The 24,391-nt window shown below is 40.4% G+C and overlaps 2 protein-coding genes across 6 annotated transcripts in view; one reads left to right on the forward strand and one right to left on the reverse strand.

Moving 5' to 3' along the window:
- Window positions 1-24,391, forward strand: part of ZNF283 (zinc finger protein 283) — a 45,704-nt gene that overhangs the window by 20,242 nt on the left and 1,071 nt on the right. For 2 of the 5 annotated variants that reach the window (XR_008704413.1, XR_008704417.1), the window contains exons 3-4: window positions 5,493-5,580; window positions 9,203-12,296. The gene's annotated coding sequence lies outside the window, so the exon portion shown is untranslated. Of the gene's footprint in view, window positions 1-5,492; window positions 5,581-9,202; window positions 12,297-19,082; window positions 19,222-22,575; window positions 23,281-24,391 lie in introns of those variants that run through there. The other 3 variants (XR_008704414.1, XR_008704415.1, XR_008704416.1) reach the window with 3 other exon arrangements.
- Window positions 2,417-22,950, reverse strand: ZNF404 (zinc finger protein 404). The gene is given in 5 exon segments (XM_055553671.1): window positions 2,417-2,705; window positions 2,707-4,043; window positions 7,107-7,233; window positions 10,444-10,503; window positions 22,819-22,950. Coding segments are annotated over 4 exon segments (1,677 nt in total). The 5' UTR covers window positions 10,474-10,503; window positions 22,819-22,950; the 3' UTR covers window positions 2,417-2,522.

The following is a 24,391-nucleotide window of genomic DNA, read 5'->3' on the forward strand; positions in this document are numbered from 1 at the left end:
CCAATGTTCTCACACTAGGAGCCATTTCAAGGATGCAGCCTTGAGATGCTACTGTGTTGTGGAGACCATCTGGACAGTGTGACTGAACTCAGTTAAGGCTTCTCTGTAGACAGCTTGCAGCTGCCCAAGATAAGCCTCCTACATAAGTTCCCTTGCTTATTTACACTGCCACCTACCAAGATGGAGCTGTCTGCCTATTCTGTTGCCCTCCATATACATGGGTCAGTTTTGAATTTCACCTGGAAACTCCTGTTGCAAACCAACACTAAGGGAAAGTGCTTGGAGATTTTGAAAGGAACTGGAAGATCAGAGGTGTGGAGCATCACCCCTGGATGTGCACTTCATTTCCCTTTCCCTGAAAGCTTAGTTGTGATTTAAGTATCATTTGGCTGGATCCCCTCCCCTAAGAGTTCCTTCAAACAACTTCCATAGGTTACATTCAGTGGATGGCATAATTGCTGAGCCCCATCATAGCTGAGATTTTTTCTTTGTGTGCGTTAGTCTGGGTTCTCCAGAGAAACAGATGATACATATACACTTTGCCAACAAAGGTCCATATAGTCAAAGCTGTGGTTTTTCCAGTAGTCACTTATGGATGTGAAATTTGGACCATAAGGAAGACTAAGCACCAAAGAATTGATGCCTTTGAACTTTGGTACTGGAGAAGACTCTTGAGAGTCTCTTGGACAACAAGGAGATCAAGCCACTCAATCCTAAAGGAAATCAACCCTGTTAATCCAAAAAGGATTAACACAAAGAAAACCATACTGAGGCACATCATATTTCAACAGCTGAAAACTGAAGGTAATGAGAAAATGTTGGAAGCATGAAGACAAAAATGACTTGACTTCAGAAATGAAGCAGAAAAATATAAAAAACAAGACCCAGAATTCAGTAGCAAAGAACAGAATCCATAAAGAACAAAGGCATTTCAGTAAAAGACACAATGAAAATTTGTCATTAGCAGACATGTACTCCAAGAAATTAAGTTCTTCAAGCTGAAAGGAATTGATAATGGAATTTAGATCATTGGGAAAGAATGAAGATCATGTGAAAAGGTAAATATATGAGTAAATAAAAAAGTTTTTTGGTCTTAATTTCTTTAAAATACAAAAGACTTTAAATTTCCAAGTGGAGTGCTGATGCGACTTTATGGATTACTACTTCTTGACTGCAAAAAAAGGAAAAAAAAAGTACTGATGCAACGAAGAGAGCTGGTAGTCAATACATGAATCAGGAGATTAAACATAGCTTCACTTATGTGCCCCCTGTTATTTGACAAAATATTGAGCACACAATATTGTCTATGAAGTTATCTTGCCAAAAATGTTTAATCTGATACCTAATCAAGCCTCTAGACATAATGTTCACAGTAAATGTGAAGGTTAGAGAAACAAGTTAAGCCTATCTGAAGAAAAATTAGCACAAATCTAGAATGGGCAACATTATATGGGGTACTTCTCTTGAGTCTTCAAAGAGTTTGACTCACAAAATAGGTGGACGATAAGTTCTTGACCAAAACAGACTCAATTGCCATAATCATAAAATATATGACCTTAGTTTGTTTTGAGCTTTTAGAAAAAGCAAACACTTTTTAAAGACATTTCTTAAATAATTGGAGAAATCTGTAAATGGACTGATTATAGAACATTATAGGTCTAGTATTAATGTCTTTTAGGTGACAATGGCCTAATAGTCATGTAGAAGATAATCTTTAAATCTAGGAGTTGTATTTTTGAGATGTTGATTTTTTTTAGAGGTGAGGTGATACCTGAAACATTTACTCAAAAAGCACAGCACTATGATATACTATAGTATATAACATATATATGTATATAAGTTCAATATGTTATAAATATGATAGCTGTGAATATATATACATTCTTAGATGGAGAGAGAGTGGCAATACACTGAATCTAGGTGGAAGGCAAACAAACCTTCATTATACCATTGTACCATTCATGTAAATGTGAAATTTTTCAAATACTTGAGGAAAACTTTGCCAGGTCAACACCTCTCTTTTGGCTACCCAACTGAAATCTCTAATTTCCATGAATTGTAGAGAATGTGAATTGTCTGTCACCTGTATCCCAGAAATTACTGTAAGAAAATTTCTTCAAGCCATTTTGTAATTTCTCAACAGCTATACACTCAACATTCAGCAAAGGCATAGGGTTTCTTCCCATTATTCATCTTCAGGGGGATGAGCTCTGAATAAAAAAATTTCCTGTTTAATACATTCTATGGGATTTTGTGCAAAATTAATGCTCTGACGTGAAATATGGATGAGTGATGATAGAAAGATTTTTAAAATGCTCATAGGGTCTTCCTTCCATGTGAATTTATAACAATACTAGTAATTATCATTAAAGAATAATTATTAATAGTAAGCAAATACTCTGAGCCAGACACCCTTCCAACCATTTATATTTATGTTAAATAATAATCTTTAGCATGACATAGTTAGGTGGTAGAAAAGTGATAACATTAAAGGATGTGCCAAGGCTAAAGGCTGACTTTCATTACATTAAGAGTTTCTCGCCAATGTGAAATCTTTGATGTTGAGTAAGTTGAGAGCAACGAGTAAAGGCTTTCCTGCATCCCGTACATTTATGTGGCTTCATGCCAGTATGAATTCTCTGATGCTGAATAAGTCGCTCGCTACGATTAAAGGCCTTACCACATTCCTTACATTCATAAGGTTTTTTCACCAGTATGAATTCTCTTATGTTGAGAAAGACCTGATACAGAACGGAAGGCCTTTTTACATTCTTTACATATATATGGTTTCAAGCCAGTATGGACTGTCTGATGATAATTTAGTTGAGAATTAACTCTAAAGGTTTTTCCACATTCCTTACATTCATAAGGTTTCTCCCCAGTATGAATTGACTTGTGCATTTTAAGGTTCCCAACACGATTGAAGGCTTTCCCACAGTGTTTACATTCATATGGTTTCAAGTCACTGTGAATGATCTGATGTTTAATAAGGTAAGAATGGAGCTTAAAAGTCTTCCCACATTCTTTACATTCATGGGGCTTCTCACCAGTATGAATTCTCTGATGTTGTGTAAGTTCATAACCTCTACAGAAGGCCTTCCCACATTCCTTACAATCATAGTGTTTCTCACCACTACGAATCCTTTTATGTCTAAGAAGGCTTGAGGCCCTACTAAAGGCCTTTCCACATTCCTTACATTCATGAGGCTTTTCACCAGTATGACTTCTCTGATGTTCAGTAAGTAGACAGCTGCGAACAAAGGCCTTTCCACACTGTTTACATTTATATGGTTTCTCACCAGAATGAATTTTCTTGTGTTGATAGAGACTTGAATGATGAGCAAAGGCCTTTCCACATTCCTTACAGATATAAGGTTTCATACCATGATGAATTTTCTGATGGAGACACATGGGTTGGTAGAACCTAAAAGTTTCCCCACATTCCTTACATTTGTAGGGTTTCAAACCAACATGAATGTTCTGATGTTTAGTAAGGTGAGAATGACGTCTAAAGGCCTTTCCACATTGCTTACATTTGTAGGGTTTCACACCAGTATGAATTATCTGATGTTGAATAAGCTGTGAATACAATCTAAAGGCTTTCTCACATCCATTACATTCATAAGACTTCAAATCGGTGTGACTTTTTTTATGTCTAATAAAATGCTGGAGAACTGGGAAGGCCTTTCCACGTTCTCTACATTCATAGGGTCTCACACCACTATGGTCTCTCAGATTTTCAGTAAGATGTGAATATTTCCTAAAGCCCTTCCTACATTCCTTACATTCATATGACTTCTCTTTAGTGTGAATTCTCTGATGCAGAGGAAGAGATATATGTTTTTGGAATATCATTTGACTAAAATGTCCCACTTGAGATGCCTGTTGTCCTTCAAATTGATTTCTGCTCTGTGAGTCATTTCTGAAAATAAACCCCATAAGGTTGAAGGTTTTACTTTTCATTATCTTCCAATGGTATGAATTTACTTCAAAACTGCTTTTTTCTGAAGATAATTTGTTGTTCTCAGTTGTGAAATCAAAGTCTGAAAGAAAACAAGAAAATGAACAAATGCTATTTTTCCAGTACAGGGGGAAATATAGTAAGAATAATGATAAAATTGACAAGTAAATCCATTAGAAGTAAAAGGCCATAAAATTCTAAATTACTGTGATAAAGTTTTTTAAAGGCGCAATGGACTCTGAAAGTTCATATGAGAATGTAACGTTTGTGAGTAGGCAAAGAGAAAAATCAGTAGTTCTCAATTAGTTGTGGATCAGAATTATCACAGGAATTTCTTACATATACTACCCTCCCCCCTTTTTATTTTATTCTTTATTTATTATAAAGAATAGCTTTATTGCTTTGCCAGGCAAAAGGAGCTACAGTGGGCTAAAACCCTCAAGACTACCAACCTGGAGGAGGCAGTGAGAAGTTTTATAGAAGGCATGATCAGCTTGTGGATATACTGCTGCTGAGTCACTTCAGTCGTGTCTGATTCTGTGCGACCCCATAGACGGCAGCCCATCAGGCTCCCCCGTCCTTGGGATTCTCCAGGCAAGAACATTGGAGTGGGTTGCCATTTCCTTCTCCAATGCATGAAAGTGAAAAGTGAAAGTGAAGTCGCTCAGTCGTGTCCGACCCTCAGCGACCCCATGGACTGCAGCCTTCCAGGCTCCTCCATCCATGGGATTTTCCAGGCAAGAGTACTGGAGTGGGGTGCCATTGCCTTCTCCATGTGGATATACTACCCTTTAGATATCCACTGAGACTGAGTGAATCAAAATCTACGAGTAGGTCTTGATCAACTACATTTTAATGTTTTCTGTCAGATGGTTTTTCCAGTAGTCATGTAAGGGTATGAATTAGACTTTAAAGGAGGTTGAACTCCAAATAATTGATGCTTTCAAATTGTGATGCTGGAGAAGACTCTTTTGAAAGTCCCTTGGACTGCAAGGAGATCAAACCAGTCAATCCTAAAGGAAATTAACCCTGACTATTCATTGGAAGGACTGATTCTGAAGCTGAAGCTCCAATACTTGGGCCACCTGATATGAAGAGCTGACTCATTTGAAAAGACCCTGATGCTGGGAAAGGTTGAGGGCAGGGGAAGAGGGCAGCAGAGGATGAGATGGTTAGATAGCATCATTGACTCAATGGACATGAGCAAACTCCAGGAGATACTGGAGGACAGAGGAGCCTGCTGTGCTGCAGTCCATGGGGTCACAAAGAGTCAGACATGACTTAGTGACTAAACAACAACACAACCAGATGGATCTCTATGTAATTTTTCCAAAGGTCTGTCTTTATCTTAGGATGAAACCCAAGCATATAACCACAAATAAGAAGACTCTGTCTTATTTCTACAAATTAATTTCAAGCCCTTGACATCTTTGTTCCCCTATATCTGACCACATTGCTTCTTTTCAGCTACAAGAACATATTGTGATGTTTCCCATTGCCTGTGGCTTCACATGAATGCTCTACCTTGCAGGAATCCTCTTAGGTGGCTTCTATAAATGACTACCTCCAGGTGTGGCAGGTTAGAAATCACTTCCTCAGAAAGGCTGGCCCTGCTAAATGTAAGTATATTCATATCCCTTATTCTATATCCCAACACCTAATTCTGTCTTCATGATGCTTTTCTGTAGTACATATTGTCTCATTTATTTTACTTCTTATTTTCATACTCTAAAACTCACATATGCATTCAAAATTTCTTCTACCTACTACTGAAAAACAAGTTGTATCATAAGGTATTACATAATTAACTGTAGAATAAAATACTGAATTAAAAAAAGGTAACGGATGAAAATCACAGTAAGTAAGGATTAAAGTCAAGGTCACTGGAGAAGGCAGCTGAGTAAAATAATGATCTAGTTTATGAAAATTATGTGGCAATCACCAACTATCTCTCTCTAACTCTTAATCTCTCACATCGTATTGCTTCAGTGGGTGCGTGCATGCTAAGTTGCTTCATTCGTGTCCGATTCTTTGTGACTCTATGGACTGTAGCCTGCCAGACTCCTCTGTCCATGGTATTTTCCAGACAAGAATACTAGAGTGGGTTGCCATGCCTTGCTCCAGGGGTTCTTCCTGATCTAGGGATCGAACCCATGTGTCTTATGTCTCCTGCATTTGCAAGCAAGTTCTTTGCCACTAGTGCCACCTGGGAAGCCCTTTATTGACTCAGAACTGTGAGAAAAGATCTCAAAAGATCTAACTTAAGTATAATTAGAATCCCAGAAGAGAGGAGAGAATGATCTATTTTTTCTAAAAACTGAACAAAGACACTTCTGACTGCTGCTGCTGCTGAGTCACTTCAGTCGTGTCCGACTCTGTGCGACCCCATAGACAGCAGCCCACCAGGCTCCACCGTCCCTGGGATTCTCCAGCCAAGAACACTGGAGTGGGTTGCCATTTCCTTCTCCAATGCATGAAAGTGAAAAGTGAAAGTGAAGTCGCTCAGTCGTGTCCGACCCTCAGCGACCCCATGAACTGCAGCCAACCAGGCTCCTCCATCCATGGGATTTTCCAGGCAAGAGTACTGGAGTGGGGTGCCATTGCCTTCTCCAACACTTCTGACTAGAACCTATCAAATCACTGAAAGCCAACATTTCCACTGCTATAAAATTTTAAATAATACTCAAAAAGTTAATGAGCTTGATTCACCCTACCAATGTAAAAAATTACAAAGGCTCATTTGTAGTAAAGAGAAAACCAGACTCTTTGCTACCTGTTCTCCATACAGGTGAATTAGAAATTAAAATAGAATATTTATAGATATTCTGAACATATACATAATATGAAATTTGCCTTCTTTGCCAGCAGTTATGCAGAAAAATCCCAGGATTCAATCCTTTGGTCATTTTAAAAAGGAAGCAACTACAGGATGGATCAGAAGGAGGTAGGATGGTAAATGAAGGAAAGGGGAGATGTAGGTGCTGAATGGAGGAGCCCATTTCCATCTAACAAAGCCCAAAATAGTCCTTTGAGAATATGGAGCAGAAATTTTGTGAGTGTATTGACACAGAGCATAAAATATACAGTAAAGAAAGTGGATATTCCAGACAGGAGATTCTACATTATTCCAGGCAGATGTCCTTACCCAGTGATACCAAGTTAGTATAAGTCTCCAACATCACATCTCTGTACAAATTCTTCTGATCTGAATTTAGGCATTCCCACTCCTCCTGAGAGAAGTCTATGGACACATCACTGAATGTAAGAGGCATCTGAAATGACAGATCCATGTATTATTTGTAAAAGTGGAAAAAAAATTCAAGATGAAATATTGAGTTGCAGCAGGGGGTGATATATCATAAAAACAAGTAAGCTGAAGTTAAAGATCATGACATGGTTAGATGAGAAGAAATAAATTAGTGTATCTGAAGTACAGTGCCTCAGTTCAATTGCTCAGTCATGTCTGACTCTTTGCGACCCCCTGGACTGCAGCACGCCAGACTTCTCTGTCCATCACCAACTCCCAGAGCTTGCTCAAACTCATGTCAATCGAGTCGGTGATGCCATCCAACCATCTCATCCTCTGTTGTCCCCTTCTCCTCCTGCCTTCCATCTTTCCCAGCATCAGGTCTTTTCCATTGAGTCAGTTCTTTGCATCAGATGGCCAAAGTATTGGAGCTTCAGCTTCAGCATCAATCCTCCCAATGAATATTCAGGAGTGATTTCCTTTGGGATTGACTGGTTGGATGTCCTTGCAGTCCAAGGGACTCTCAAGAGTCTTCTCCAACACCACAGTTCAAAAGTGTTCAGCTTTCTTTATGGTCCAACTCTCACATCCATACATGACTACTGGAAAAACCATAGCCTTGACTAGACGGACCTTTGTTGACAAAGTAATGTCTCTGCTTTTTAATACGCTATCTAGGTTGGTCATAACTTTCTTTCCAAGGAGTAAGTGTCTTTTATTTTATGGCTGCAGTCACCATATGCAATGATTTTGGAGCCCAAGAAAATTAAGTCTCTCACTATTTCCATTGTTTCCCCATCTATTTGCCATGAAATGATGAAACTGAATGCCATGGTCTTAGTTTTTCTTTTTTTTTTTTTTTTAATTAATTAATTTATTTTAATTTGAGGCTAATTACTTTACAATATTGTGGTGGTTTTCGCCATACATTGCAGCCATGAGTGTACATGTGTCCCCCATCCTGAACCACCCTCCCACCTCCCTCCCCACCCCATCCCTCAGGGTTGTCCCAGTGCACTGGCTTTGAGTGCCCTGTTTCATGCATCGAACTTGGACTGGTGATGATCTTAGTTTTTTGAATGTTGAGTTTTAAGCCAGCTTTTTCACTCTCCTCTTTCACTTTCATCAAGAGGCTCTTCAGTTCTTCTTTGCTTTCTGCCATAAGGGTGGTGTTATCTGCATATCTGAGGTTATTGATATTTCTCCCAGCAGTCTTTTTTTTTTTTTTTTTCTCCCAGCAGTCTTGATTCTAGCTTGTGCTTCATCCAGCCTGGCATTTCGCATGATGTACTCTGCATAGAAGTTAAATAAGCAGGGTAAAAATATACAGCCTTGACGCACTCCTTCCCCAATTTGGAACCAGTCTGTTGTTCATGTCTGGTTCTACCTGTTGCTTCTTGACCTGCATACAGATTTCTCAAGAGGCAGGTGAAGTGGTCTGGTATTCCCATCTCTTTAAGAATTTTCCACAGTTTGTTGTGACCCACACAGTCAAAGGCTTTGGTATATTCAATAAAGCAGAAATCGATGTTTTTCCGGAACTCTCTTGCTTTTTCAATGATGCAATGGATGTTGGCAACTTGATTTCATGTTCCTCTGCCTTTTCTAAAACCAGCTTGAACATCTGGAAGTTCACGGTTCACGTATTGCTGAAGCCTGGCTTGGAGAATTTTGAGCATTACTTTGCCAGCATGTGAGATGAGTGCAATTATGCGGTAGTTTGAGCATTCTTTGGCATTGCCTTTCTTTGGGATTGGAATGAAAACTGACATTTTCCAGTTCTGTAGCCACTGCTGAGTTTTCCAAAACCATCAATCTCTATTTCACTTTTAAATAGAGATCAATAACTAAATTTAAACAACTTTCCAGATATACCAATATTTATAGCTAGTAAGATAACATATAATTTATACTATAGCCCAAATTATTATGCTGAAACTTGGGGATTCTTTCTTTTAATGTTTTATTTTTTATTTTTTGGCTGTGCCATCCAGCATATGGGATCTTAGTTCCCCGACCAGGGAGGGAAGCCCTGCCCCCTGCAGTGAAGCACGGAGTCTTAACCGCTGGACCAGCAGGGAAGAATCAACGTGGGGATTCTTGACTAAAGAAGAATCCAAACAATTTTATCTAATTGGAGAAGGGCATCCATTATTGTCAAGACACAAGCATATTATATGTCAAATTATATCATAAGTATTTCCCTTATTCTGACAAATTTACACTTTCATAAACATCAGGTTTTTCATAGACATCAGGTTTAATCTTTCTTAAAGTGTTAGGTTATTAATAATACCATATATACTATTATAGTATTTCGGCTGGACAAAAATCCTGACCTCTTCCTCAAAGTTTAGTATTATCCAGCAGATGTGGTTCCCAATTATCTTCCTTTTTACAATCTCTTATTGAACTTCTTGTTCTTGAGTTAGAACACACTAATATAGAATGATCCAGAATAATACTGAATCACTCAAGACCAGCAATTTCTCTTCCACCACATAATGGACCTCAGAACCCTATTCATTTCTCAGTGATTCCTTAGCCAGAACCCCACCTCTCTCTCTTTCTAGGAAGGGACCAACTCCATTTCAACCCAAACCTAAAAGCTTTTCAAAGCTGAGGTCTCATCCCACACTGAGACTGAGACCATTCATTACCAAATTCACCCTTTGTTGTTGTTCAGTCCCTAAGTCATGTCTGACTCTGTGACCCCCATGTACTACAGCATGTCAGGCTTCCCTGTCCTTCACTATCTCCTGGAGTTTTGTTCAAATTCATGTCTATTGAATCAGTGATGCCATCCAACCATCTCATCCTCTGTTGGCCCCTTCTCCTACTGCCCTCAACCTCTCTCCCTTATCTACCTGGGAAACAGTGGAGAAAGTTCTCCCTCTTCTGGTCAAAGAGGACCACCATTTTTATATAATTAAACTACAAACCCAACAGGGGAAGCTCCAATATTTCCTTCAAGGTACTCTACCCCTTCACTGCTCCAACTCTGCCCCTAAAAGAAGACTGAACATACAAGATACATAAATTATTTGATGAAAAACTGAAAAACCAGTTCAAAAAAAGGGAGCAAACAGAGAGGACACAATCATCTTCTGTAAAGGGAAAAAGTGAAAATTGGCTTAGAGATACAGCTTCCCTAAGAAGATTTGGGGCTAAAGAATGAAAATATTACCTGAATTAAAAACTATATTTCAGGAAGGAAATAGAGACATCCACTTACCAGGGCCATGATTTTAGAATTGCCAATCATTCTCAGAAGCTGAGTCCAGAGAAGCCAGAGCTGAGGGAGGAAAAAGAAGCTTTGAGACCCAGCGTAGCTCAGAACTCCAAAAATTAAGGTATGAGAGCCTTTCTTTTTTCTTCTTTATTCCTGCTTCCCATTGTCCTTGCCACTCTTCCCCTTCCCAAACACATAAACGCATGTCAGGGAATATGAGTAGGAGTCCAGACAATTCCGGCTTCCCTGATAGCTCAGGTGGTAAAGAATTGGCCTGCAATGCAGGAGATGGGTTCAATCCTGGGTTGGGAAGATCTCCTGGGGAAGGAAATGGCAACCCACTCAGTAGTCTTGCTTGGGAAATGCCAGGGACAGAGGAGCCTGGCAGTCTACAGTCCATGGGATCACAAAGAGTTGAACACAACTGAGTGACTAACTCACACACACACACACACACACACACACACACTTACACACACACACACACACACACACTTACACACACACCCCAGACAAATCCAACCACCCTTTCTTATGCCTAAGAAACAAGCCACACAAGCATGGATACACAGCAGGGGCTCTCTGAGGCAAAGCCAGTTCCAGACACACCTCTCTGGCCTATTTCTAATTCTGATCACACCACATGTACCCATCCTGGGTTGTCCAGTCACAATGAGTGGATCCTCCCCAATTCAGCCCTACCTGCCAGGGTTGAGACCAGGCCATACAATAAAAACTTCAATAAGCTCATGGCCTCCCAGTGGATCTGGACTCTGCTAGACAAAGGGCAGAAAACAGTAGAGACCAATCTGAAAAACTTAACTACTCTAAAACTGCCTGCCCATATGAAGCCTGAACTTGACTCTCAAGGTCCCCTGGGGTGACCAACCTGGGTTTTTCCCATCAGGATCTACTTTGCTTTCTGACATGAATTATTTCCTGTGCTCCCCCACATCCCCTGCTCCCAACCCACCCAGTACCCACAAGAGAGAGGTGAATTTATGCTCACTATAGCTGTATAGCAACACATAGATTTTTGCAACCTTCTATGTGATAGCTGCTCTATACACATTAACTTTTAATCCTAAAATGTAATTATTAACTCAGTTCAACAGATGGGGAAATAGAAGCTCAAAGAAGTAAAGATATTTCCCCATATAATAAACAGCAAGTAGAAGTGATGTGTTTTGAAACACATTTCTATAATTTGTGTGTGTGTGTGTGTGTGTAATAAAGTTTTATTAAAGTATAAAGGAGACAGAGAAAGCTTCTGACATAGGCATCAGAAGGGGGCAGAAAGAGTACCCCCCTGGCTAGTCTTCAGCTGGATGTTATATAGTCACTGCTGCTGCTAAGTCGCTTCAGTTGTGTCCGACTCTGTGCGACTCCATAGACGGCAGCCCACCAGGCCCCCCCATCCCTGGGATTCTCCAAGCAAGAACACTGGCGTGGGTTGCCATTTCCTTCTCCAACATTTCTATAATTATAAACTCAACTTTAACTGTTGTCTCTGACACCCAGTTTTTTTTTTTGTTGTTGTTCCATTGTATGAAATCTGAGCACAGGTAATTAAGATATCACCTGCCAAAAGACCTACTAAAGATGTTTTAAATAAAGAGTACCATTTCACAGGTATTCTACTGTCAGATTTTAAAAGTTAATGATGCACCATGTATTAATAAGGTTGTAGGAAAACAAGAATCTTATGCTCATGCTGTCCTGTAGACCTATGAAAACCTACTGCAGTTGAGACTTGTACAAAAAAATATGCCTAAGAATAATTTAATGATAGAAAGCCATTTCAGAGTCTTCATCAAAAAAATAATGGTAAAACGTGCCTAGAAATGTATAAAGGAATATGATGACAGACACTAGTTAAAATGAAAAAAAAAAAAAAAGCTGGAGAAAAGTCTAAAGGTACTTAGATGGGTAATTAATTAAATAAAACGTATTCATTCATATAATGGAAATGAAGTAAGGGAATTCCATGGTGGCCCAGCAGTTAAAAATCCACCTTCCAATGCAGGGAACACAGGTTCAATCCCTGGTAAGGAAACTACGACCCCACATGCTGCAGGGCAACTAACCCCTTGCACCACAACTAGAGAGACTTGTGCCACTCTGAAGATCCAGCATAGCCAAAATTAAGAAAAGAAAATGAAGTAGATATTTAAAATGAGATCACTGGTTCTCAATTGGGGGTGATCCTGCTCCTCAGGGCACACGTGGCAATGTCTGGAGACATATTAGGTTGTCAAAATGTGTGGAGGGAGGCTACTATCTAGTGGGTAGAGACTAGGGATGCTACTAAACATCCTACAACGCACAGGAAAGCCCCCCACAATAAAGAATTTTCTAGTCAAAAATACCAACAGTGCTAAGGCTGAGAAACCCTGACTGTAGGCTTATTAAAGGAAGATAACATAATTCAGAGTGTCAATAATATGTTATTCACAATGCCAGTCTATGATAAAACTTAATGAAAATGCAAAGAAACAGGAAAATGTTACTGATAATCAAGAAAGAAAAGTCTCAATAGAAATAAACCCAAAGATAATCCAGTCAGTGGAGCTAAGAGACAGGATGTGAAGATATTATGATTAACATGCTAAAGAAAAGAGAGGAAAAGATGAAAAATATGGAATGCAAAATGGAGCATATCAATAGAGGTTAAGACTCCTAAAACAAGAATCACATGGATATTTTATTCTTATAAAAATATATTCAGTTCAGTTCAGTCGCTCAGTCGTGTCCAACTCTTTGTGACCCCATGAATCACAGGACGCCAGGCCTCCCTGTCCATCACCAACTCCCAGAGTTCACTCAAACTCATGTCCATCGAGTCGGTGATGCCATCCAGCCATCTCATCCTCTGTTGTCCCCTTCTCCTTCTGCCCCCAATTCCTCCCAGAATCAGGGTATTTTCCAGTGAGTCAACTCTTCGCATGAGGTGGCCAAAATACTGGAGTTTCAGCTTCAGCATCAGTCCTTCCAATGAACACCCAGGACTGATCTCCTTTAGGATGGACTGGTTGGATCTCCTTGCAGTCCAAGGGACTCTCAAGTCTTCTCCAACACCATAGTTCAAAAGCATCAATTCTTCGGCGCTCAGCTTTCTTCACAATCCAACTTTCACATCCATACATGACCACTGGAAAAACCAAAGCTTTGACTAGACGGAACTTTGTTGGCAAAGTAATGTCTCTGTTTTCCAATATGCTGTCTAGGTTGGTCATAACTTTCCTTCCAAGGAGTAAGCGTCTTTTAATTTCATGGCCGCAATCACCATCTGCAGTGATTTTGGAGCCCCCCAAAATAAAGTCTGACACTGTTTCCACTGTTTCCCCATCTATTTCCCATGAAGTGATGGGACCAGATGCCATGATCTTCGTTTTCTGAATGTGGAGCTTTAAGCCAACTTTTTCACTCTCCTCTTTCACCTTCATCAAGAGGCTTTTTAGTTCCTCTTCACTTTCTGCCATAAGGGTGGTGTCATCTGCATATCTGAGGTTATTGATATTTCTCTCGGCAATCTTGATTCCAGCTTGTGCTTCTTCCAGTCCAGCGTTTCTCATGATGTACTCTGTGTATAAGTTAAATAAGCAGGTTGAGTATACAGCCCTGACGTACTCCTTTGCCTATTTGGAACCAGTCTGTTGGGCCATGTCCAATTCTAACTGTTGCTTCCTGACCTGCACACAAATTTCTCAAGAGGCAGGTCAGGTGGTCTGGTATTCCCATCTCTTTCAGAATTTCCCACAGTTTATTGTGATCCACACAGTCAAAGGCTTTGGCATAGTCAATAAAGCAGAAATAGATGTTTTTCTGGAACTCTCTTGCTTTTTCGATGATCCAGTGGATGTTGACAATTTGATCTCTGGTTCCTCTGCCTTTTCTAAAACCAGCTTAAACATCTGGAAGTTCATGGTTCATGTACTGCTGAAGCCTGGCTTGGAGAATTTTGAGCATTACTTTACTAGCGTGTGAGATGGGTGCAACTGTGCAGTAGTTTGAGCATTCTTTGGTATTGCCTTTCTTTGGGATTGGAATGAAAACTGACCTTTTCCAGTCCTGTGGCCACTGCTAAGTTTTCCAAATTTGCTGGCATATTGAGTGCCGCACTTTCACAGCATCATCTTTCAGGATTTGAAATAGCTCCACTGGAATTCCATCACCTCCACTAGCTTTGTTCGTAGTGATGCTTTCTAAGGCCCACTTGACTTCATTCCGGGATGAATGGCTCTAGATGAGTGATCACACCATCGTGATTATCTGGGTTATGAAGCTCTTTTTTGTATAGTTCTTCTGTGTATTCTTGCCACCTCTTCTTAATATCTTCTGCTTCTGTTAGGTCCATACCATTTCTGTCCTTTATTGAGCCCATCTTTGCATGAAATGTTCCCTTGGTATCTCTAATTTTCTTGAAGAGATCTCTAGTTTTTCCCATTCTGTTGTTTTCCTCTTTCTTTGCATTGATCACTGAGGAAGGCTTTCTTATCTCTCCTTGCTATTCTTTGGAACTCTCCATTCAGATGCTTGTAGCTGTCGTTTTCTCCTTTGCTTTTCGCTTCTCTTCTTTTCACAGCTATTTGTAAGGCCTCCCCAGACAGCCATTTTGCTTTTTTGCATTTCTTTTCCATGGGGATGGTCTTGATCCCTGTCTCCTGTACAATGTCACGAACCTCTGTCCATAGTTCATCAGGCACTCTGTCTATTAGATCTAGTCCCTTAAATCTATTTCTCACTTCCACTGTAAAATCATAAGGGATTTGATTTAGGTCATACCTGAATGGTCTAGTGGTTTTCCCCACTTTCTTCAATTTAAGTCTGAATTTGGCAATAAGGAGTTCATGATCTGAGCCACAGTCAGCTCCCGGTCTTGTTTTTGCTGACTGTATAGAGCTTCTCCATCTTTGGCTGCAAAGAATATAATCAATCTGATTTCAGTGTTGACAATCTGGTGATGTCCATGTGTAGAGTCTTCTCTTGTGTTGTTGGAAGAAGGTGTTTGCTATGACCAGTGGGTTCTCTTGGCAAAACTCTATTAGCCTTTGCCCTGCTTCATTCCGTATTCCAAGGCCAAATTTGCCTGTTACTCCAGGTGTTTCTTGACCTCCTACTTTTGCATTCCAGTCCCCTATAATGAAAAGGACTTGTAGGTCTTCATAGAACCGTTCAACTTCAGCTTCTTCAGCGTTACTGGTTGGGACATAGGCTTGGATTACCGTGATATTGAATGGTTTGCCCTGGAAACAAACAGAGATCATTCTGTCGTTTTTGAGACTGCATCCAAGTACTGCATTTTGGACTCTTTTGTTGACCATGATGGCTACTCCGTTTCTTCCAAAATATATTACTGAAAATTAAAGCTCTACAGGATTATTTAACAGCAGAAAATTGTTTTAATTAACATAAAGTTAAATTAACAATAATCTTATACTGAGAGAAAAAAAGACCAGAGCTGAACGTAAGAGAAATACAAGAAACTGCCAAAATGTAGAAATGAACACCTAAAACAAAAGAGAACAGAAAATTTATTTGAAGAAATAATGGACAAAAAGTGCAACTGTCATGAAATATCTTGATATATAAATGAAAAAGCTCAGCAAACCTAACCAGTTGAAATAATGGAATCCATACCTAGGCACATCTTGGCCAAATTGTTAAGAAACAAAGCTGAAAAACATATATTAAAAGTATGTAGTTTTAAAAAAAGACATCTGTTATAAATAAACAAGAAAAACAGTCCATATCTCAACAGAATCTTTAGCAGCCTGAAAAATGGAACCATGTGTTTAAAAAGTGCTAAAAGGAAAAACCCTGAGAACTCTGACTCTTATACCCAGAGAAGATATCTTTCAGAAAGAAAGGTGAAATAATGATTTTTTTTTTTTTTAACTAAGTGAAGTCGCTCAGTCGTGTCCGACTCTTTGTGACCCCATGGACTGTAGCCTACCAGGTTCCTCCATCCAAGGGATTTTCCAAGCAAAAATACTGGAGTGGGTTGCCCTTTCCTTCTCCAGGAGATCTTCCTGACCCAGGGATTGAACCCAGGTCTCCTGCATTGTAGGCAGATGCTTTACCATCTGAGCCACCAGCGAAGTCAGCTGAGAGAATTTCGTATCAACAGACCCATAATACAAGAAATACTAAAGAACAGAAGTCAGGCAAAAGGAAAATAATCCTAGATGGAAGCATGAATGTGCAAAAAAGCTAGGAAATATTTCAAGCTAAATGATAATGAAAGTATGGCATAACAAAGCTTGTGAGATGCAATCACACCAATGCTTACAAAGACATTTTTAGGGCTTCCCTGGTGGCCCACTGGATAGGAATCTGCTTACCAAAGCAGAGGACACGGTTTTGATCCCTGGTCTGGGAAGGTTCCACATGCCACTGGGCAACTGGGCCCATGCACCACAACTACTGAACCTGTGCTCTAGACCCGCAAGCTGCAACCACTGAGCCCATGTGTCTAGATCCTGTGCTCTGCAACAAGGGAAGCCACTGCAATGAGAAGCCCTGACTTGTTGCAACTAGAGAAAGCCCACTCAAAACAAGGAAGACCCAGGGCAGCCAAAAGAATAAGTAAGTAAATTATAAAAAACAAAACAATAAAAAACTGAAAGATATTTTTAGCTTTAAATGTGTATTTTTGTTTTTGTTTTGTATTCACAAATGCTGCAGATAAATACCATTCATTGTCTCATCACCATTGATAATTGCTAGGCGTACTGAAGTCATAGCAAATCAGTTGGTAGTGAAATTATTATGAAAATACTTTGTCAAATTACTGCAATGCCAAGTAAATCCATAATTTATTTTCTCCCATAGATATCATGAGCATTTATAATGACTGCCCACTTATGTTTTCCCTTTCTTTTTACCCTTCTTTGATCCCCTTCACCTAAACATAAACATATGTTTTATAAAGTAGAATGGTTAAAAAACAATGATCTATCTCTGGAAGCTAGAAAAGGAAAAACAAATTAAGTCTACAGAAAGTAAAACATACTAAAAGAAACAAATGGCATTAAAAAAAACCCAGACATATAACAGAGAAAAATCAATAAAGCCAAAAGCTATTTCATTGAAAAGATAAGATTGATAAACCTCTTGGTATACTGTCAAGAAAAACATTGCCCATATCAGGAATATAAAAGGAGATATCACTACATATATTATAGACATTATTTTGATAAGAGATACGTTGATAACATAACTTTATGAACTCTATGACAATAAACTTCAAAATGTAGATGCAATTTAAAAATTTCTTGAAAACACAGTTTATTAAAACTGATATAAAAAATGGAAAATCTGAATATAGATTTATTAAAGAAATTAAATCTGTATTAAGGACCTTCCCATAAAATGTCAGGCCCAGAGGCTTCAGTGGCAAATTCTCCAAACACTTAAGGAATTAAAAATGCCAACCAAACTATCTTTTCTAGAAAACAAACCCCCAAAATGGACCACATCATGAGGTCCATAATTATGACATCAAAACCTGACAAGGACATTATAGGAAAGGAAAACTACAGTATATCTCTCTCATGAACGTAGATGCAAGACTATTAAATAAAGTATTAGCAAGAGGCCACTGATATGTATGAGCAAGAGATTTATTCTAGAAATGCAAAGTCACTTAATTTTCAAAAAGCAATCAGTGTAATCTTCCAACTTTAAATAAGACAGAGTTACCCTGGTGGATCAGTGGTAAAGAATCCATCCACCTGCCAATACAGAAGGCACAGGTTCCATCCCTGATACAGGAAGATCCCACATGTTGTGAAGCAGGTAAGCCAGTGTGCCACAACTATTGAGCTTGAGCTCTAGAGCCTGGAAGCCAAAACTACTGAGCCCCAGTGCCCTAGAGCCCTGTGAAAGTGAAAGTCACTCAGTCATGTCCGACTATTTATGACCCCATGAACTTCTCCAGGCCAGAATACTGAAGTGGGTAGCCTTTCCCTTCTCCAGGGGATTGTCCAAACCCAGGGATTGAACCCAGGTCTCCTGCACTGTGGGCAGATTCTTTATCAGCCGAGCCACAAGGGAAGCCCAAGAACACTGAGGTGGATAGCCTATCCCTTCTCCAGGGAATCTCCTGACCCAGGAATTGAAATGACCCAGGAATCGAACCAGGGACTCCTGCATTGCAGGCAGATTCTTTACCAACTGAGTTATCAGGGAACTCCGTGCTCCACAACAAGAGAAGCCACTACAATGAAAAGCCTGTGCACCACAACAAAGAGTAGCCCCCACTTGCAGCAACTAGAGAAAAGCCCATGCAGCCCGTGAAGACCTAGCATAGCCAAAAATAAAAATACATAAAATTATTTAAAAAAATAATAAAAGAGGAAAACTATTCAATCATTTCATTAAATGCAGAAAAACCATTTATAATATTCAACATCAGTTCATGATAAAAATCCTTCAAACTAGGAATGGAAGTGAACTTCTTTAATTTGATAAAAGGGATCTGGCAGAATAAAACTGGGAGGTGAAATATGGACCACTGCTCTGAGCTCAGGAACAAGGCAAGGCTGTCCACTCTTACCACTTCCATTTAACTTTCTACTAGAAAAGGATATGAATTCTGCCAACAATCTGAATGAACTTGGAATTGAATTCTTCCCCAGTTGAGCCTCTGAATGAGAACACAGCCCAGCTGACACCTGTTTGTAACCTCAAGACCAGCCTGAGGAGAGCACCCAGTGAAACTGTATCCAGACTCCAAGTCCACAAAACATACCATATGAGAAAAAAGTGAAATGAAAGGTATGAAGATTGGAAAGAAAGAGGTAAAGCCAGTTTTATTTGCAGATAACATCATTTTGTACATAGAAAAAAATTTTTTCAATTCTATAAACTATTAATACATGAATTTATTAGGAAGTTTGTTGAATAAAAGGTCACAGTATAAAACAATTATATTAAAACAAAGTTATTGAAAATGAAATTTAAAAAATCTGAACAGTATAAAAAATAAGAAAAATATGAAACACTTTGAAATGAACCTAACAAAAGAAGTGTTTTCAACTTATAGACCGAAAGCAAAACATTAAGAAAAGAAAGAAGAATTAAATAAATGGAAACTTATTTCATGTTTATGAACTAGAAGAATCAATTTTAAGATGACCAATTTTCTCTAAATTGATCTATTGATTCAATGTATTCCTAAACAATATTAGGAGCTTTTTTTTGTAGAACATTAATAAAACTCATTCTAAATTTATATGGAAATGGCTCTGATGGTAAAGAATCCGCCTACAATGCGGGAAACCTGGTTTGATCGCTAGGTTGGAAAGATCCCCTGGAGGAGGACATGGCAACCCACTCCAGTATTCTTGCCTGGAGAATCCCCATGGACAGAGGAGCCTGGTGGGCTGCAGTCCATGGGGTCAAAAAGAGGTGGACATGACTGAGCGACTAAGCACAGCACACAGCTAAGAATCCAGAACAGTCAGGGCAAGTTTGAAGAACAAAGTTGTTGAATATACATTACCAGTCATCAAGACATATGTATTATGTAATTACTGTAATTAAAACAGTGGGACTGACACAGGATTTACAAACAGACCAACAGAACAGAGTCCAGAAAGAGACTTGCACATATATAGCCACTTTTTTTTTTTTAACAATAAAAGTCTAACTGCAAATTAGAACAGAAAGGAAAGTCTTTTCAACAAATGGTACCAAAGCAATTGGCTAGCTGTATGGAAAAAATGGTTTTAACCCTGATCCTACCACACACACATATAAATTCAAGATGGATCATATGCCTAAATGTGAAAACTAAAGCTATAAAGTTTCTGGAAGAAGAAACAGGAAAATATCTCCATGATCTTGGGATAGCCAAAATTTTCCTCTTTTTTTGGGGGGGGGGGTTAATTTTTATTTCTACTTATTTTAGACTTAGAGAAAATTTGCAAGAGTAGTACAGAGGGTTTCCTGTATATCCCTCAACTTACTGTTGACATCTTAGGATGATTATCAAAACCATGAAATTAACACTGGTATAGTAGATACTATCAATGGCATATCTTATTCAAATATCACCAGTTTCCCTCCATTAATGTCCTTTTTCTTTTCCAGAATCCTATACATGATCCCACATTGCATTTGGCTATTATTTCTTCCCACCCCACAATATTTATTTATTTGGCTGCAATGGGTCTTAGTTGCGGCATGTGGGATCTTTAGTTGTGGTATGCTAACACTTAGTTGTGGCATGTGGGATCTAGTTCCCTGACTTGGAATTGAACCTGGGCCTCCTGTATTGGGAACAGAGTCTTAGCAACTGAACCATCAGGGAAGTTCCAGACTGTTTGTTATTTCTCCTCAGTCTCTTCCAGTCTACACAGTCTTTCCTGTGGTAATGGTTTTCAATTGCTGCCATAACAAATTAACCATAAATATATCTTAACACAACACACATTTATTATCTCATGGTGTTTTGTGGACTTGGAGTCTGGATACAGTTTCACTGGGTGCTCTCCTCAGGCTGGTCTTGAGGTTACAAACAGGTGTCAGCTGGGCTGTGTTCTCATTCAGAGGCTCAACTGGGGAAGAATTCAATTCCAAGTTCATTCAGATTGTTGGAAGAATTCATATCCTTGTGGCTAGATGAATGATGGCCTCAATTTTTTTATGGCTGTCAGCTGGAGGACACCCTCAGGTCCTAGAAGCTACCTGCAGTTTCTTGCAACAGGAAATTCTCCAACATTGCCACTTACTTCATCAAGCCCACAAGGCAAGTCTGTAGCTCCAGTCTGCTACAATGGAGTCTTAAATGATAAAATGGAACCACAGTAGTGACATCCCATCACTTTTTCCACAAAAACTAACATGATCACAGGACTGACGTTAGGCCACAGGTTAAATAACTTAGAGACAGAAGGGCTTGGGGACCCTGACAAGGGTGATTAATCTGCATGGCCCTATGACTTACAGATATGTTACTATCAGACAGTATATTTCATCCCCAGGGAAAGCAGGATCATATGCCTTTAAAATTAAAGTGTATTTTACCAATGAGGAAACACAAACTCACTTTAACTTAAACTTTTAGTTGTTTAACAAAAATTCTTTCCTCTCTCAGGATCCTATTTTTTAGAGACATGCAGCACTAAGAAAAGAGAAAATGAACATGAGACATCAACATTTTCTTGGAGAGCACATTCATTTACAAAACACGCCCCCCCTCTCATCCAGTTCACCATAAACAACCAGATGGGAATAGGAAGGAGGCTGGAACAGCATTGACCTTTCCCAGTGTGAGAGAGGCTGGGGTAACTGATGTCTAGGGTGGAATCTGTGGAATTGACAGCAGGCTTCTGGGCCCAGAGTTTTGGAAATGCTGTGGCTGGGAAACATAGCTGGCCCCTCGAGACTTTCAAAGGGGACCCTCCCAGGAGGAAACCCACTCCTAGGACGTCATTGTTGCTGTTGCTGTTAAATCCCTTCAGTCGTGTCCGACTCTGTGCGACCCCATAGACGGCAGCCCACCAGGCTCCGCCGTCCCTGGGATTCTCCAGGCAAGAACACTGGAGTGGGTTGCCATTTCCTTCTCCAATGCATGAAAGTGAAAAGTGAAAGTGAAGTCGCTCAGCCGTGTCCGACCCTCAGCAATCCCATGGACTGCAGCCTACCAGGCTCCTCCGTCCATGGAATTTTCCAGGCAAGAGTACTGGAGTGGGGTGCCATTACCTTCTCAGGACGTCATTGCTGCTGCTGCTAAATCGCTTCAGTCGTATCCGACTCTGTGCGACCCCATAGACGGCAGCCCACCGGGCTCCCCCGTCCCTGGGATTCTCCAGGCAAGAACACTGGAGTGGGTTGCCATTTCCTTCTCCAGCGCATGAAAGTGAAAAATGAAAAGGGAAGTCGGTCAGTCGTGTCGGACTCTTAGCGGCCTCATGGACTGCAGCCTACCAGGCTCCTCCGTCCATGGGACTTTCCAGGCAATAGTACTGGAGTGGGTTGCCATTAGGTCTTCCCAAAAGCCTGTTTGGGGCCGTATTCAGCTTCAGAAAATCTGATCTCGTGATCCAATCTGTGTCTTCTTGCTGGGATCCTCCATTCTTCCATTCTAACGCTAAGATTCTGGCTTCCCTCCTTTATCTGCCTCAGACCCCAAGCGGCTGTGAGGGGAGAGATACGAGGAATCGGCAGAGACAAAAGCCAAGAGTTTCAGTGACAATCCACACAGCCACGCAACTGCTGCTCATCCAAAAGCCACGCATCATTGAAATAAGCACCATCACCCAATTAAATAATGACATACAAACGTACACTTCATGGAGACACGTCTACACATACGAGTTTCTCAATAGGTACATAAATCTCTGCTGCTCTCGCAGACACGAGCCTTACATTCGAGGACCGACACGTCTTGTCCGCGCCCGGAGCGTCCTCGCCTTGAGCGCCGGTCACCAGACGGCTACCGAAATAGACTATGGAAGCGTGTGCCGTTTGGGGGATCTACTTAACACGTAGGGACTCCGCCACCGGAAGAGCACCCAGGGCCCGAGGCTGATGCGAGCCCGGTGGCTTCTGGGAAATGCAGTCCATCCGGAACATTTCTGGCGCTAAGAGAGCTCGGCGATCCGAACGCGCAGATGCCAGGACTGTGTCAGCGCGCGGTGGAGAACGGCTAGACCCCTCTGAAGGAAGATGGTAGCTGGTGAGGTTAGCATACGTGGAAAAAGCGAGTGGAATCTGCGTCCGGTCTGTAGAAGGCGAGTGGAATCTGCGTCCGGTCTGTAGAAGGCGGGGTGGGATCCTGGGAACTTCAAAGCCCCAAACCTGCGGCAGGAGGAGACGGCGGGCTCTTGGGTACGGTGTTTTCTTGGGTATGAGCTCTGAGGATTGGGACTTCAGTCTTTTGACCCCCATCCCTACCCCCATTCCCGCTCAGGTAGCATCAGCATCCCGAGTAGCGCCAGAAGCACACCTGGCATTAAGTGTGCATTTGTTTTTAAAGAAAGAACCCCTGGGGTTGTGTGTTTGCGTTTTCATTTTCTGTGTTTTTGTGGTACCTCAATGTGTGTCTGTAACCGTATATGGTGGCTCAGCAGTAAAGAATCCGCCAGTCAATGCAGAAGATGGGGGTTCTATCCCTGGGTGGGAAAGATCCCCTGAAGACGGAAATGGCAACCTGCTTCAGTTTTCTTGCCAGGGAGATCCCATGGACAGAGAATCCTGGCAGGCTACAGACCTTGAGGACAAAGAGAGTCAGACACGACTTAGCGACTAAACAACCACTATGTATGGGATTGTTTTTCTGTTTGGTTTGTTTCCTAGAGTGTAAATGTGAAGATGGTTTGTTTCAGATTTTGAGATATTATAAAACTTGTTAAGCACACTTTCTTCCCACTCCTCCATCCCCACCCTGAAATTCCTCCTGCCCAGTATCTTGCGTTTCTTTCCGTTAAGGGCTACCTCTGGCTGACTTTTGCCAGAGACATACGCTAGCAGGGCCAACTCAACCATTAGACACAGTATGCAAAACGTCTAGAGCCCACAATACTCTTTGTTGTTGTTTAGTCGCTTTTTCTGACTCTTTGTGACGCCATGAACTGCAGCACCTCAGGCTTCCCCATCCTTCAACTATCGCCCAGAATTTGTTCAAATTCATGTCCACTGAGTCCGTGATGCCACCCAACCATCTCATCCTCTGTCGCCCCCTTCTCCTGCCCTCAATCTTTTCCAACATCAGTGTCTTTTCCAATGAGTCGGCTCTTCACATCAAAATATTGGAACTTCAGCATCAGTCTTTCCAGTGAATATTCAGGGTTGATTTTAGGGGCCTACTAATAAGTCTTTTAAAATCAGAAATAAACTAATTTTTGGTAAAAGGAAATGTTTAATTCAAAGACACTCAACTTATTATTATTACTATACCTAAAGAATCACAAAATAGTTATTTTTATTTTCTATTTATTGA

This window comes from Bubalus kerabau, chromosome 17 (genome assembly GCF_029407905.1).
Source record: "Bubalus kerabau isolate K-KA32 ecotype Philippines breed swamp buffalo chromosome 17, PCC_UOA_SB_1v2, whole genome shotgun sequence".
Classification (NCBI taxonomy): domain Eukaryota; kingdom Metazoa; phylum Chordata; class Mammalia; order Artiodactyla; family Bovidae; genus Bubalus; species Bubalus kerabau.